The sequence below is a fragment of the Chiloscyllium plagiosum genome, chromosome 21, assembly GCF_004010195.1.
Source record: "Chiloscyllium plagiosum isolate BGI_BamShark_2017 chromosome 21, ASM401019v2, whole genome shotgun sequence".
Taxonomy (NCBI): Eukaryota; Metazoa; Chordata; class Chondrichthyes; order Orectolobiformes; family Hemiscylliidae; genus Chiloscyllium; species Chiloscyllium plagiosum.
The window spans coordinates 32,738,481-32,756,184 of record NC_057730.1 but is presented as its reverse complement, the minus strand read 5'-3'; the positions used below and the strand labels follow the sequence as shown (position 1 = coordinate 32,756,184).

The window sequence follows — 17,704 nt, the reverse complement described above, 5'->3', positions numbered from 1 at the left end:
AACCATGAATAATGACAAAACTAAATACTCTACCTGAATGCACGTAACATTTGAAACAAAAGAGAGGAATAGATAGTGCACTTAGAAATAAATTTTGTTTTAGTGGTCATTACAGTGACATGCTGTCAAGATGACGTAGATTGGGACTTGAACATTGAATAATATGTGACAGATAGTAAGGGGGGAGCTAAGAAAAGTTATGGATGGCTATGTTAATGGTATTAGCACTGCAGAGAATAGTCTTAATTCAGGAAATAATGATTGGAAATAGTTTGGGTAGAGAGAAAAATAATAAAGGTAAGAAGTTAGGTTCTGTGAGTCGTACAAGCTTCCAAACCACAACCGTATGGTAGCATGGAACATGAAGGAAAAGGTAGTGGAGCTTGTCAGAAAAGTATAGTGATTAATCACAGCACGTTTATCTATATGTAAGCTAGAAAAATTAGATGTGCTAAGATAGCCTAGATTGGTTCATTTGTATGTATTTGTGATAGCTTCTTAAACTTCATGTTCCACAGCCAACCAGAGAGTGGGTAACTAATTCATAACTGGTAGTGAAGGTACCCCGAGGTAGCAATGACCATAACATGGTTGAATTTTACATTTATTTTGAGGGAGAGAAAAAATGGCTCCAAGGCTAGCAGATTAAAACTTAAGAGCATCCAAGAAGACTGAGCTAGTGAAGATGCACTGGCAAATTGAGAGCTGCAGTACCTTACATTTAATGGATATGGATGTAGGTTTGATAGCTGAGCTGGAAGGTTCATTTTCAGATGTTAGCCTCCGGATGAAGCACTGGTGGTGTGGCCCGCTTTCTATTTATGTATTTAGGTTTCCTTTTTTACCTAGTATGGTGATGAAATGTCTGAAAACGAACCTTCCAGCTCAGCGATCAAACCTACAAACAGAACCTCAACCTGAGCTAAAACACTTCTCACAACTCGCTAATTTAAAGGATATTTCAAGATATAATGAAGTTACATTTCAACAAGAGAAATTTTGAGTGGAGGACACTTCATGTTTTATTTTATTTCAAGGGTGTGTCTTGAGCAGTGCCTTTTTGGAATGGCTGCTGTGCTCCCTGACCCCTCCCACCATCTCACCTGCCTAATTGCCACCCCACCAACTTCGAGCTTGCCTCTTTAACCCTGCAACTCAAAGTTGATGTCATTCTTAGTTTCTTCCTGCATCTTGCCGCATATTTCCAAAGCTCTAATTGAAGAGATGAGAAGAGGGCAGTGACAAGTTGGGGCAGGGGCTGTACTTGGAGCATGAGAGGCAGTGAATGGGAGGATCAGGGAACACAAAGTGGTAAGCAGCTGATGAGGTGCGGGAGGTAATTTGAACAGTTAGCATATTTCTTAAAAGAATGTTTTAAAAGTTTAGGTATGTAGTGAGTTTTAAGTGTCAAGTACTTAAACTTGCAGGATATAATGGTTAATGTTTTATTTTTCCCGATGGGAGTGGTCCTACAGAACCTTTCACATTAGTTTTTGAAAAATCCAATTTGCTTAATGTTTTGCTTGAAGTTGCACTTTTCAAGAATGCAACTAGAATACAGTGGAAACTCGATTTATCCGAACGTGATGGGTGGGCACTATTTCGTTCGGATGATCGATTATTCGGAAAATCGATTAAATGTCTTTCCTCTGGGGCTCGGAGTTTTAAAGTTTGCTCCCTATTCAGGAGACTGCTGCAGCACACAGCGTGTGGGACCCCGTCCCAAAAACCAGGTCCAACACCACCCCCCTGCCCTCTCTCTCTCTTCCCCCCCCCCCCCCCCCAAAAAAAACCCCTGTCCAACCCTGCCTGCCCCCCAGCACAATGCGGGCAAGCCCCTGGCCCCTCTCTGGGGCACCCAGACTTCACATCAACAACAAGACTGCTGCTGCTGCTGCCGCCTTTGTGGGATAAGTCTCCAAATAGAGAGTGCGCACACACTTTGACAGGTTCCATTTTTGCCTTGCACAGGACAATGTTGGAGAGACCATTCCTGGGAAGTGGGGTGAAGTTAGAGTACACCCCTCTGATGAACTCCGGGGAATGTGTGGGGAGAGAGAGGGCGCGAGGTCAGTCATTTGTAGACGGTCCCTGTTTAATCACTGTAAACAAAAGACTCGATCACTGCTGGAAACACGCCTTTGATATAACGTTTCTATCGGCACCGCGATCTCCTTTGGATAATCCAATTTTCGGATCATCAAGTTTCCTCTGTATTATGTCCGAAAGTAGGGTGCTGTTCTTTGGTTTTAGCATCTGATTTTAATCAGGACAGTGGTTTCTGAAACCATGTTGATAAATTTGGGTGGCATCTTGCAGTATGCACAAATCATTCCGTTGAATGGTATTAGAGATGTTTCTGTGATGTGATAATGCCATATCAAATGTCAAGTGTTTGAATTTAGAAAATAGTATAAAGCTTAACTAAGAAATTAGACAGCACTTTCTCACTGCATTATCTTGGCTTTTCCCTGTTTAACTGCATTGCTTGTAGTTAATAATTGATCTCTTTTTCCTAGTAAGTTGCGCTGAATCTATACTTTTTCACCCTGCAACTGTCTGTTCTATTTTAATATTTAAAGAATTGATTGACAGGTGACCTTTAGATTTATTTTGAAAATTCTTCATTGCTGTGAAATTCAGTTTTCGGAAATTACCAAGAATTTATTTATGCACAATTTTTTTTAAAAAGCCTTTTTTGAGCTTGAGTCATCCACTCAATTCTCATGGTGTTTATTCCCGTGGAGCTTTCAGTTTCCAAGATATCGTGACCGTTAGCTAGCTGGCATAGTTGAATGTTTGTGCAGCAAATGTATACATGCAGAGATTTATGGCATTCATTCCAGCACTGATCTTCAAAGTTTGTAATCTGAAATACAAAAAGCAAGTGTCTGCAATGCAGTGATAGGGCGGGGTGAAGGGTGGTTGGTGGGAGGGAGTACAAAACATAGTGTGTGTCTCTTCAGCTTCGAGACAAATACTTCTGTCCATCGAATTTGAAAATATACAGTGTCTCGTATAACTGATCTATGGTAGCTACGTAAACCTATTCAGTTCAATATTCCAAAACTAATTAGGACAGGCACTGCTCATGAATTCAATTTAAGTAATAGGAGCTCAGCTCAAGAGGGTATAGTTCAGAGGTTTTGGGAGGAAGAAAGGGAAGATGGGTTGTATCCCAAGGAGGGAAAGACAGCAACTTGATTCAGAAGAATTCAGGTGATCAGATATTTAGTATTGTCCATTGTGTGAATGTCCACTGAGCTGTCATCTTTCAAAAATTGTGCCTGGGAATTGTTTTACCTGCCTCTTAGTATTTATATAGCCGTGAAACAGTAGAAGATTCTGTTAGTGTGGTGCCAACCCTGCTTTGAATATCAAAAATTCTGTATCCTTCAAAATGAGGTTTGTAGCTGCTTTTCTTGTGCATTGAACCCTCATGAAGTGAAGATTATCAGTCTTACGGCCAGAGCACTCCAATTTTTTTTCTGAATGAAGCTTAAAACATGTTTGTTTACATTTGTGAATCTTGTGCAGCAAGGGTTGTGTGTAGAGGAAGAACTTTATTCACAACCTTTTATAAAAGTTGTTTGAAGGCGATGTAACATGAAGTCTTCGTTATTTCAATAGTTCAATGTGATGCTGGCTGTGTAGGAAAGTGAACATTGCTGTTTGGTGATGTGTAGCCTTGTCCCTTTATACAGCTTCAAATAATTGGTCTACAATTCCTGGTTGTATTTTTGATTGAATACAATTTGAGCTCTAGAATAAATTCTGCCTTTTGAAAACGGTACATAATTTTGCAGATGACCTTTCAAAAATATTAAGGTGAAATGGTAAACCTTATTTGGGATACATACTTTGCATGTTTTGTACTTTGAAAGAGGCAAGTCTGTGTACTGCAAGAGCGATTTGGTACGCTCTCCAGATTCCAGGAGTTTTCTGTTCAGCCTTCCCTTCATCCAGTATAATTTGGTATTTGTGTATTCAAACAATCCTGCACCTCAGCACTTAGACTAGTGTTAACGGCATAACCTTCCACATGAAGCTCCATCATTTAACTATTTCTAAAATTAGTCTGGTATGAAATATCTTTGGAGGTGATGAAGTTCTTTAAATTACTGACAATTTCATTATATTCATGTATCCTATTCTTTTCTTGGAAACTTGGACTATTCCTTTTCTAATGAGAGAAATTGGGTTATCTAACAGGAAGCTCTGATTTTTAGCCATGATTCGGAGATGCCGGTGTTGGACTGGGGTATACAAAGTTAACAATCACACAACACCAGGTTATAGTCCAACAGGTTTAATTGGAAGCAATAGTGTGCTTCCAGTTAAACCTGTTGGACTATAACCTGGTGTGGTGTGATTTTTAACTCTGATTTTTAGCTGTCTGCTACTTGTATCTTTCAAAGTTAAAAATCATACAGCAGCAAGTTATAGTCCAGGTTTATTTGGAAGCACCAGTTTTCAATGTGCTGCTCCACCTCCTTCAGGTGGTTGTTGAGTATAAGACAGTAAGATACCGAATTTATAGCAAAAGTTGACAGTGTTATGCATCTGAAATGATATATTGAAAAAGACCTGGATTGTTTAAGTCTCTCATCTTTTAGAGTGACCATATTAGTTTAAATCAGAGAACTTTTTTTTTAAAAGTTTCATTCTCAAGTGAACTTTAACAATAGGGATCAATCTGAGACGGGTACAGCTGAGAACAGAAGTGAGTCAAACAGTCAGGGCAGACGGGGACAAGGTAGGACTAATAAATTAAACTGCATTTATTTCAATGCAAAGGGCCTAACAGGGAAGGCAGATGAACTCAGGGCATGGTTAGGAACATGGGACTGGGATATCATAGCAATTACGGAAACATGGATAGGGATGGGCAGGACTGGCAGCTGAATGTTCCAAATGCTACAGGAAGGATAGAAAGGGAGGCAAGAGAGGAAGGGGAGTGGCATTTTTGATAAGGGATAGCGTTACTGCTGTGCTGAGGGAGGATATTCCCGGAAATACATCCAGGGATGTTATTTTGGTGGAACTGAGAAATAACAAAGGGATGATCACCTTATTGGGATTGTATTATAGACCTCCTAATAGTCAGAGGGAAATTGAGAAACAAACTTGTAAGGAGATCTTAGCTATCTGTAAGAATAATAGGGTAGTCATTGTAGGGGATTTTAACTTTCCAAACATCGACTGGGGACTGCCATAGTGTTAAAGGTTTAGAAGGAGAGGAATTTCTTAAGTGTGTACAAGACAATTTTCTGATTCAGTATATGGATGTACTTACGACAGAAGGTGCAAAAATTTACCTAATCTTGGGAAATAAGACAGGGCAGGTGAGGAGAATCCAAAGGGTTTTTACAAATATATTAAGGACAAAAGGGTAACTAGGGAGAGAATAGGGCCCCTCAAAGATCAGCAATGCAGCCTTTGTGTGGAGACACAGAAAATGGGAGAGATACTAAATGAATATTTTGCATCAGTATTTACTGTGGAAAAGGATATGGAAGATATAGACTATAGGGAAATAGGTGGTGACATCTTGCAAAATATCCAGATTTCAGAGGAGGAAGTGCTTGATGTCTTGAAACGATTAAAAGTGGATAAATCCCCAGGACCTGATCAGGTGTACCCTAGAATTCTGTGGGAAGCTAGAGAAGTGATTGCTGGGCCTCTTACTGAGATATTTGTATCATCGATGATCACAGGTGAGGTGCCGGAAGACTGGAGGTTGGCAAACGTGGTGCCACTGTTTAAGAAGGGCGATAAAAACAAGCCAGGGAACTATAGACCAGTGAGCCTAACCTCGGTAGTGGGCAAGTTGTTGGAGGGAATCCTGAGGGACAGGATGTACATGTATTTGGGAAGGCAAGGACTGATTAGGGATAGTCAACATGGCTTTGTGCGTGAGAAATCATGTCTCACAAACTTGATTGAGTTTTTTGAAGAAGTAACAAAGAAGATTGATGAGGGCAGAGCAGTAGATGTGATCTATATGGACGTCAGTAAGGCGTTCGGCTAGGTTCCCCATGGGAGACTGATTAGCAAGATTAGAACTCATGGAATACAGGGAGAACTAGCCATTTGGATACAGAACTGGCTCAAAGGTAGAAAACAGAGGGGGTGGAGGGTAGTTTTTCAGACTGGAGGCCTGTGACCAGTGGAGTGCCACAAGGATCGATGCTGGGCCCTCTACTTTGTCATTTACATAAATGCTTTGGATGCGAGCATAAGAGGTACATTTAGTAAGTTTGCAGATGACACCAAAGTTGGAGGTGTAGTGGGCAGCGAAGAGGGTTACCTCAGATTACAACAGGATCTGGACCAACAGGATCGGCCAATGGGCTGAGAAGTGGCAGATGGAGTTTAATTCAGATAAATGCGAGGTACTGCATTTTGGGAAAGCAAATCTTAGCAGGACTTATACACTTAATGGTAAGGTCCTCGGGAGTGTTGCTGGAGTGCAGGTTCATAGCTCCTTGAAAGTGGAGTCGCAGGTAGATAGGATAGTGAAGGTGGCGTTTGGTATGCTTTCCTTTATTGGTCAGAGTATTGAGTACAGGAGTTGGGAGGTCATGTTGCAGCTGTACAGGACATTGATTAGGCCACTGTTGGAATATTGCGTGCAATTCTGATCTACCTATCGGAAAGATGTTGTGAAACTTGAAAGGGTTCAGAAAAGATTTACAAGGATGTTGCCAGGGTTGGAGGATCTGAGTTACAGGGAGAGGCTGGGGCTGTTTTCCCTGGAGCGTCTGAGGCTTAAGGATGACCTTATAGAGGTTTACAAAATTGAGGAGCATAGATAGGATAGGCAAAGTCTTTTCCCTGGGGTCGGGGAGTCCAGAACTAGAGGGCATAGGTTTAGGGTGAGAGGGGAAAGATATAAAAGAGACCTAAGGGGCAACTGTTTCACGCAGAGGGTGGTACGTGTATGGAATGAGTTGCCAGAGGACGTGGTGGAGACTGGTACAATTGCAACATTTGGATGGGTATATGAATATGAAGGGTTTGGTGAGATATGGGCCGGGTGCTGGCAGGTGGGACTAGATTGGGTTGGGATATCTGGTTGGCATGGATGGGTTGGGCCGAAGGGTCTGTTTCCATGCTGTACATCTCTATGACTCTAATAGGTGTTATGTCAGCTCAGATAATGCATTGAAGGTGTGAGATGAAAGTCCACCTGTCTGTGCCCCAATGTTCAGACCGATTCTATTTCCAAAAAAGGATTTTCTGAATCTTGTTTTCATGCAATTTTTGAGCAAAATAAAATGTAATTCTGCAAGTACAAATTCACCCACAAACGTGTGTATAAATCTGTGAGGTGGCCTGGGGGTGTGTATGTATGAGCATATGAGAGAGCTGGTGTATCAGAGAGGGGTCTGTGTGTGAGTACAGGTCTGTTGGTGTGTGTGTTGTGTAGGATCACCTGTAGTGTGACATGAACCCAAGGTCCTGGATGAGGCCATTCCCAAGGGTTCATGTCACACTACAGGTGACCCCACTGCACTACACGCGCTCTCACATGCATACAAGTGCACGTGCACACACTCCTATAGATCCATACACTCACGCAGACCCTCTCATACACAAGCTCTCTCTCATATACACAGTCTCACCCATGCACGCACACTCAGATTTATACCCCTTTACACACAATGCACATGCACACTCTCTCACAGACACTCTTCCCCACTCTCTGAAAAACTGCATGAATCCATGTATGATTCTATAAATCCCTTTGTTAGAAATAGAATCAGTCTGAACATTGGGGCACAGTCAGGCAAACTTTAATCTCGTATCTTCAGTGCATTACCTGAGCAGACATGGCACCTATTGTTCAAGAATGTCACTTTAAAATAGTTCTAGGATTTACATATGAAAGAACTGAAGCCAACATCGTCATTCTAAAAGATGAGAGACTTAACAACCGATCTAGGCCTTTGTCAATATGTCATTTCAGTTGCATCACACTGTCAACTTTTGCTATAAATTCTGTGTCTTACGATCTTGTACTCTCCAACCACCTGATGAAGGAGTAACACTTCAAAAGCTAATGTTTCCAAATAAACCTGTTGGACTATAACCAGGTGATGAGATTTTTAACCTTATACACCCCAGTCCAACATCGGCTCCCCTAAATCATGTATCTTTCAAAGATTTGTGTGTCATATTAGCCAGATTGAGACCCCCACCTATCCATTTCTGATTATCAGTGTTCATTAATATAGTGGATGTTCAATAAGCTGTTCGTATAACAGGTGTTAACTGAATTTTTTTCCCTCCATTAAGTGCCAGAACCAACCAAGACCAGTCAAAGCCAGCCTCAGCCTGCCAACCCCAACAGCGGCACTTCCACAACTACCAGCAACAATAGCAATGCCAAGCGTGTCCCAGCCAACACTCAGCAGCAAGCCTTGTCTCGTTATCCACCTCGTGAAGTACCGCCGCGCTTTAGACACCAGGAACAAAAGCAACTGCTGAAAAGAGGCCAGCAACTACCATCAGCAGTTGGGACCACAACACCAGTACTCACCAATTTGTCTGGAGGCAGTGCTGTAACTCTACACCCAGTAACCAACGGGCAGCTGCAATACAGCAGCAAAACTCAGACAGGTAACCAATTTTGCATAATTCCATGCACCAAGAAGTAACTTTGACACTTCAATTTTTGATAATCAATTACTATAATGCAGTAACTAATTGGTTGGCACTGCTGTCTAACAGCGTCAGGGACCCAGTTCAATTTCCACTTTTGGGTGACTGTTCAAACTCCACACAGACATTCTCCCTGTGTCTGTATGGACTTCCTCAATGCTCTGTTTTCCTCCCACAGTCCAAAGATGTGCAGTTTAGGTGGATTGGCCATGGGAAATGCAGGGTTACAGGGATAGAGTAGCAGGAGGGCCTTGGTAGGATGCTCTTCGGAGGGTTGGTGCGGACTTGATGGGCCTAATGGCCTAGTTCTGTACTGTAGAGATTCTACCAATCTTATGATTCTAAATTTGCTTGTATGATTGTACTTTGTTTTAACATTCAGGCTAGCCTATCGCTGCACTGCGAATAATGCCAGTGACTAGAACATTGCATTTAAATAAGAGCTTCAGTTTAGTATTTCAGGAAAGGGTCAATTAACTGTGAATGTCAATGTTCAACTTTTTGAATGTTTTGGATTGAATTGGCATTCCTGTCTTCAGATAGAACTGTTAGCTGGATCTGTGGCTGCCACTATAGTTACTCCTACAAAAGTAATTATGTTTTCTGTTAATGCAATTCACCTGCAGAGACAAGTGTTTGTAATGCATATTAACTTCTGGTTGAGTGCACAAAATTGGACCTTCTGCAGATGTATCCTGAAGGTTGTGAGGTTCCTTCTCTGGCATAGCACACGAGTATCAATACATTTACTATTGTGTATTCTACTTTATTATTTCATTCTCATACTCCCGAGCCAGAGAATGTAATATTCATAGAGCATATAGCACAGAAACAGACCCTTTGGTCTAACCAGTCCATGCTGTCCATAATCCCAGACTAAACTAGTCCCACCTGCCTGCGTTTCTTATACATGTGCTTATCTAAATGTATTTTAACTGTAGTAACTGTACCCGCATCCGCCACTTCCTCTAGAGGTTCATCCTGCACACGAAGTACTGTTTTAAAAAAAATTGCACCTCCTGTCTTTTTAAAATCTTTCTCCTTTCACCTTAAAGAAAAATATGCCCACTAATGTTGAAATCCCCCACCCTAGGAAAAAGACACCTATCATTCATGTTATCTCTACCCCTCATTATTTTCTAAACCTCAAAGATCACTTCTCAATCTCCGCTGCTTCAGTGAAAAAAAGTCTCAGACAATCCAGCCTCTCCTTATAACTCAAGACCTCCATCCTGGTAAATCTCTTCTGAACCCACTCTAGCTTAATAATATCCTTCCTATAACAGGGCAACCAAAACTTCATGCATTACCAGAAGAGGCCTCACCAACACCCTGTGCAGCCTCAACATAACATCCCAACTCCTGTAATCAAAGATCTGAGGAATGAAGGCAAGCATGCTAAATCATCCTATCTATGTGATACAAATTTCAATGAATTGTACATCTGAGCCCCTTGGTCTTTGTTCTACAACACTGCCCAACACCCTACTTTTAATTGTGTAAGTCCTGACCTTGTTTGTTTGACCAAAATACAATACTTCATATTTATCCAAATTAAACTCCATTTGCCACTGTTCAGCCCATTGACCCAATTGATCAAGATCTTTTTGTAATCTTAGTCTACTTCACTGTCCACTAGTGTCATTCACAAACTTACTAATCTTGCTTTATATATTCTCATCTAAAGTATTTATATAAATGACAAACAAAAGTGGACTCAGCACTGATCTCTGTAGAACATTGCTGGTCACAATCCTCCAGTCTGGAAAAACAATCCTTCACTATCCCACTGTCTTCTGCTGTTAAGCTAATTTTGTGACCAATTGGCAAGCTGACCCTGAATCCATGTGATCTAACTTTGCTAATTAGTCTACCATGTGAAACATTGCCAAAGGCTTTACTAAAGTCCAAGTAAACAATGTCTACAGCTCTGCCCTTGTCAACCTTCTTGGTTACTTCCTTGAAAAACACAATCAAAGTTTGAGACTCCCGATTTCCCTGGCACAAAACCATGGAATTGTATTATATAATCCCCAGTAGTCAGAGGGATATTGAACAGCTGTATAGAAAGATCTCAGATTTATATAAGAATAATAAGGTAATTTTAATTTTCCAAACATTGACTGGGACTATGATAGTCTTAAAGGTTTGGATAGTGAAGACTTTGATTAGAGGAAATTTTCTTACACGGTTAATAATGTGTAAATGTTCCTACTAGCGAAGGAGCAAACCTTGACCTCATCTTGAGTAATAAGACCGGGCAAGTGACTGAAGTGACAGTAGGGGAACACTTCGGAAACACTTCTTATCCAGGCTGGTTAACACAAATGTATATACCTTTACAAAAATGCAAAATTTCCCAGCCTTTGAAACTGTTTTTAATGAATTTGTACTGATTGTGGGAGTGGTTAGCACTGCTGCCTCACAGCACCAGGGACCTAGGTTTGATTCCAGCCTTCAGCGACTTTGTGGAGTTTGCACATTCTCCCTGTGTTTCCTCTGGGTGCTCCGGTATCCTCCCCCAAGGTTAGATGCATTAGTCAGGGGTAAATGTGGAGTAATAGATTTGGGGAATGGCCTGGGTAGGTTACTCTTTGGAGAACCTGTTAGGCCAAATGATCTGTTTCCACACTCTAGGGATTCTATGATTTTAACTGCTTTTAATGATAGCTGTCATACGTCCCTTTTTTTTCACATTTCAGGAGTGTTCTTTAATAACCTCCCAGTAACTCCTTTTGAGTTTTACTAATGTTTTAATGAATAGTTAATTACAGTCTTATATAAGTGAAATCATAAATTGATTGCATCCTGGAAAGAGGCACAGCTAATCTGTGCCAGATCTCTGCAAGTGAAGCTTAGCTAGTTTAACTCATCTGCACTTTGCTTGTAAACCTGTAGAATTTCCCCTTTTAGTGATGTTCAACTCCCTTTTGTAACATCTTGACTGTAGATTTTGAGAGAAGACCTACACAACTGTACTTCACGAGCCATATATTTCAGTGCTTAAAGTTTTCCTGTTTCTCTTTTAGGTCAGTTCCACAAGAATTGCAATTGTCCACTTGTAGCTATGCGTGCATATCCAGCCAGCCAATGGTTTTTAGTTAATGAATTTTTGAGAGTTCATAATATAATTGGCACCTTCCTCATCCAACCCTTGATGACAGCTTAACTTGCATATTGAGAACTTGTGTATACTTGACATTTTTCATCTTTGGAAAAGATACAGTAGATCAGATTGGGAAAGCATCTTCCATACTTGGCACAACAATAGGTAACTGTCTTCCAGGCCAACGTGCTCCCTTTATTGCATTTGAGAGTTAATGAGAGAGATGATTAACCATGGAGTATCTTGAAATAGAAAGTGATGACTGCAGATGTTGGAGATCAGAGTCAAAATGTGTGGCACTGGCAAAGCACAGCTGGTCAGGCAGCATCCAAGGAGCAGGAGAGTTGACGTTTGAAGCATGAGCTCTTCATCAGGAATGTGTGTGTATGGGGGGAGTGGTCACATGGCAAAGGATCTGACCGATAAATGGGAGGGGGTAAGGCTGGGAATGTGATCGGTCGATGAAGATGGGGTTGATAGTGATAGGTCGGAGTGGAGGGTGAAGCGGATGGTTGGGAAGGAAGATGGACAGGTAGGACAGTTAAAGAGAGCGGTGCTGAGTTTGAGGGTTGGATCTGAGAAGGAGAAACTGGTGAAATCGGAATTGATTTTGTGTGGTTGGAGGGTCCCAAGGCAGAAGATGAGGTGGTGTTCTTCTAGTCGTTGGGTGGCTAGGATTTGGTGGTGGATGTGGCCCAGGACTTGTATGTTCTTGGCAGAGTGGGAGGGGGAGTTGGTGTTCAGCCACAGGGCAGTGGGGTTGTTTGGTGCATGTCCTGGAGATGTTCTTTGAAATGTTCTGCAAGTTGGCATCCTGTCTCCCCAGTGTAGAGGAGACCACATCAAGAGCAACGGACACAGTAGATTAGGTGTTTGGAGGTCAACTCCCCCTCCCACTCCGCCAAAGGCATGCAAATCCTGGGCCCCCTCCACTGCCAAATCCTAGCCACCCGATGACTGGAGGAAGTACACCATCTTCCACCTTGGGACCCTCCAACCACGGGATCAATGTCAATTTCACCAGCTTCCTCATCTCCCTTCCCCCACCTTATCCCAGGTCCAACCCTCAAACTTGATATCGCCCTCTTGTGTATCTTCCTTCCCACCTTTCTGCTCCTCCCTTCACTGAGACCTATCGCCATCACCCCACCTTGATCTACCTATCGTATTCCCAACTATCTTCTCCCTCAGCCCTACCCCCTCCCAATTATCTCTCAGCACCTTTAGCAACACCCCGACCCAACTCCCACCACCACCATCATATTCCTGATGAAGAGCTTATACTTAAAATGCCAACTCTCCTGCACCTCAGATGCAGCTGGACCGGATGCCACTTTTTTTTGACTGCCTCTTGAGGGGTCTGTTAAATTTCTCATTACTGAATTTACGAGCAGAATACATTATATTTGTGTTGCTGTCGTCATAATTCAAGGTGTTGACTAAAACTTATTATTACTGTTCATCGTATTAAACTTTTCATTACTATGTCCATTATGCTATTATATTAGCTCCTGTCATTTTGAGACTTTGGCTCACTGTACACTTGAAGAGTGAATTACCTTACACTTAGACTATGACTCGGTGCAAGAGAATTGAAAGTACAGATGTACAGATACGAAATATAATAACAGGTGTAGGTTATTCATCCTACTTATGTCAAAAAAGTCCAATATTCATTCAGCAATGTCCCACAAACGATAATTAGGCAAATGACTAGTTCATCTGTGGTTGTTTTTTTAAGGTGTTAGCTGAAGGATGAGTGCAGGCCTAGATATTTGTTTGTCATAATGATTTGGGATCTGTTGCTTTCACATGAAGACAAAATTACTTCACTTTTGCAACCTTTTAAGTAACAGGTTAATTCCAATAGCAGACAAACCTGGCTCAATAGCTCACCATCCATTTCACTTGCTCAAACAATGTGCAATGGTCTGTCACAATCCACTTCCCCTTCATTTTGTTTTGGTTTTCCTTTCCAACACTGAAGTTTAGTTTTATCAGAACCCTGTTTTTGAATCCTGTCTGATTCTTGTGATTTGAGCTGCCTTTGGTAAGTTTATTCCCAGTAGAAATTCTTGCAATTGAGTGCTGTTAAATGATTTTTCTTTTTGCAATCTAATACTGTTGGCAGCCATTACCCAGTGCACTGTCCTGGACTGCTTCGGATTAGAAAAAACACACCATTTGATCTGAGGGTGACTAATAAAATCCTGGGTGAAGTTTGTTTTGTTTTAATTTTGATGAGAGAGCATTCAGTTTTACTCTTTGATCAAGAGTGAGCTGAGAATGTATTGAACCTTGACACCTTTTATGGTTCTCTTGCTTTTTCTTAGGCATGCCTCCCATTCGGGATTTGGTCAGCCACTCCCCTAACCAGTCAGGTGACTAAAGCTTTATATTTTCTCTCCCTTTTTCCTTCTGTCTCCCTTTCCATTCCCTTCCTTTCTGTCACTAAGTGTGGCTTGATTATGTACTACTTAAAGAAAAAGAGGATTGTGGGAGTGATTGCTTTCATGATACCTGCTGGGTGTGCTTGACTGGGGATATTGTTTGGATTCAACCAGCTTGCTTTGCTTCCTGGTGTACCTGTTGTATTTTACATTTGGTAGTGTTGCATGTTTTTCAAAAGTGTCTTTTCATTTGTGACTCAGGCATAATATATTATGATTTTCCTATTGTACATACACCTAGTGAGTAATTGTAGACTTTAGACAGACCAGCTTGCCAGGGATCCTCTGTATGCATCTGCAAAGGAGTAACATTTAAGCTGTTTATAAAACTGTTATCTGCATTGAAAGGAGAAAGTGAGGTCTGTTATCTGCATTGAAAGGCCAATTTAAACTGAGTGTATTGCAAAGTTTTACTTTATGCTAATATTGTAAAACCTCGCTGTTAAATGATAAACTTATTTTTAAAATATTTTTGGGGCTGTTTTGAGGAGCTCTGTCTTGTGCATTCTTTTTAATGGAAAAATCACTGTCCTCTTTAGAATTACACACAGTGGCATGTTATAGCATCTTGGGAGGAATCTCTGAAATTTAAATCACTATTCATATTCATATTCATCTCTAGATACCTCCAGTTACTTTAACCTTGAGGTTGCGATCTACAGTTCATCCACCAATAGGGAATTAGCAATAACATGCTTTTCAGGACTTGCTGCAGAGTGGAGGGAGTTACAGCAGAGTGGAATACATGTGCATGTACATGTAAGTGTTTGTTATCCAGACATCATGCACAGATTGGTAGATGACTTTAGCTTGAACATGAAGTTCCACTACATTGCTTAGAAGAAACTGAGCAATCTCATGGCTACCAGATGCTCTTTTTGAAGTTGATGTGAATTTTGTGAAATTAGAAACATTTTAGTTTATGATTTAACTTCCATCCTGAAGATGTTTAAGACTTCATGCCCATTTTGAGGTAAGTATGTAATATTTAGTCTCCTTTTACATGCAGTCCTTGAGGCCAATGTATATTCTTTCTGAAATCACAATTCCAGATTGTTTGTTTCTGGAAGAAACAATGGAAAGCCTCAGCTTGTTTCATTCCCTTTGAGAAATCTTTTGTTTTTTAAAAGGAGAACCACAAAATGTTTGAACTGCATGATACCTGAGGTTTGTGGTTCTGATTAACCATTTTTCCAGTGATCACTGTTTCCCTCGAATTCTGTAATTAAGTCACTGCTGGTCCACTGTAATAATTCATATCTGCAGATGATATAGAGCTAAGAGTTATGAGAATGTAAAACATTTTCAAGAATATTTGGATTGGTTTAGTGATTGGTCAAGAACATGGCAGGTATAATATAATGTGAATAAGTGAGGAAATGCAGTAGAAAGAACAGATGTGCCGAATGTTGCTTTAATAGGAGTTTAGAAAGTTAGGTGTGCAACGGGACTTGGGTGTCCTTGTCAATAAATCGTTAAAGGCTAACATGCAGGAGCAGCAAGTGTTAGGAAATCCTCACTTTTATTGCAACAAGATTTCAGAGTACAGGCCTGTTTAAGCCTTCAATCATGTAGGAACTTAGATCAACCACATTTGGAGTACTTACGGTTTTGGTCTCTGTCTCGGGAAAATATTATTGTCATACAGCTGTCATCTCTAAATGTATGTGATCGACTGGTTGATCAAAGTCTCTGACGGTCCATCTCACTGTTTGCTTGGCATGCACACATCAATTATCATGCTGTGCATTACTTCAATTTCCAGAAACCATGCAGCAAAAGAGAAGTGCATGCCCTGAACAGGCTTTACCAGCTTGTTATATTGTGTTTCAGTTTTGAGCAAGTGGACAACCTTGCAGGATAAAGTAAGCTTTGAGGTAACAAAGTAAAGAAATACTAGAAACTGATGTCAAAAACATCTATCACAGTACTAAAAACCTAGGCTGTTCAGCCTGTGGTGCCCATGTGGATTCTGAGCAAAAACAGCTCAGCCAGATCTCCTTTGACTGTTCTCTGTAGGCCTGCTGCTCAATAGGTCCATGCAGGTGAGGACAAAATGCAGAGAATGTAGCTGCAATCCCACATCCAATGTCCAAGCGATGGAAACTGACCAGGAGCCATAGATAAAAGTCTCGACCATAAATGTGATCTCCTGTTCCTCATCATTTGAAAGCAGCCAGCAGCATTCTGGATGTTCCAGACACCTCACTGCAGTGACCAGAGCCAAATTATTGTTAAGTTAAAAGAGGAACTTGGAATGGCACCACGATGATGTGCAGTAAGTTAAAGGATCGTTTTCCCTTGAATGACATGCTTTGGCCAAAGAAAGTCAGTGAGCTCAAGACCCTTTTGAAAGCTGTCCTCTGACAAAGCACGTTCTTACAGTGGTGGTGAATCAATTAAAGAAACAATGACTAAGGCCACTGACTCTTCAAAGACTTTTTAAGACCAAAGATGAAATAATGGGAATCCAAAGTATGCCATTGATGCTTAAGAGATGGTCAGGCGAGACGAATATTTGTCTGAAGACACCTTTCAGTAACAGCTAGATTTGAAGGACTGTGAATGCTACTCCAGCTTGATAAATCCATCAATGTGAACCAGCAGAGCTCAGCTGTTTGTTTGTGTGCGTTGTTTTAAGGGCATAACCACTAAGGATGTTCTCACCCTTTTGCTCCTTGGAGAGAATCAGAGAAACTGACATTGACTACAAATGCAAAAGATACATGTTTGAAAAATATTCTAATCAAGAATTTGCCATTATAACTGCTGCACCACTCGCCATGTTTGGCACAAATATGGACTTTGTTGCACTATACAGAAATGGTCCTAATATTCCTCCTTTTGGCAATTACCAGTATATAATCCACCACAGGGCATTAACAAGTAAAGCTGTGGACTTTGCTCAAGCAATTAAATTTCAGATTGTGAACTTGATGTAAGCTAGAACGCTTCAGCACTTTGTTTAAATCCTTACTCGACAAACACTGCTGCCTATAGTGAACCAATCCTCCATGCTGATCTGAGGTGGTTAAGTTGAAGGAAGGTCATAGTCATAGAGATGTATAGCACGGAAACAGACCCTTCAGTCCATTTTGTCCATGCCGACCAGATATCCTAAATTAATCTAGTCCCATTTGCTTGCACTTCCCATATCCCTGTAAACCCTTTCTATTCATATACCCATCCAGATGCCTTTTAAATGTTGTCATTGTGCCAGCCTCCTCCACTTCCTCTGGCAGCTCATTCCATACATGCACCACTCTCTGCGTGAAAAAGTTGCCCCTTAGGTCTCTTTTATATTTTTTCCCCCCTTATCCTAAATCTATGCCCTCTCGTTCTGGATTCTACAGGCAAAAGACCTTGTCTATTTATCCTATCCATGCCCCTCATGATTTTATAAACCTCTGTAAGGTCACCCCTCAGCCTTTGCTCCAGGGAAAACAGCCCAACCTATTCAGCCTCTCCCTGTAGCTCAAAT

General features: G+C 41.1%; 1 protein-coding gene across 11 annotated transcripts in view; it reads left to right on the top strand.

Annotated features, from left to right (window-relative positions):
• The window catches only part of LOC122560728 (trinucleotide repeat-containing gene 6A protein-like), a 171,121-nt gene that overhangs the window by 61,646 nt on the left and 91,771 nt on the right, over positions 1–17,704 (top strand). For 8 of the 11 annotated variants that reach the window (XM_043711716.1, XM_043711718.1, XM_043711717.1 and 5 more), the window contains 2 exons: positions 8,302–8,625; positions 14,107–14,154. In XM_043711716.1, the coding sequence (XP_043567651.1) occupies positions 8,302–8,625; positions 14,107–14,154 (372 nt within the window). The remainder of the gene's footprint in view (positions 1–8,301; positions 8,626–14,106; positions 14,155–17,704) is intronic. The other 3 variants (XM_043711720.1, XM_043711719.1, XM_043711710.1) reach the window with 1 other exon arrangement.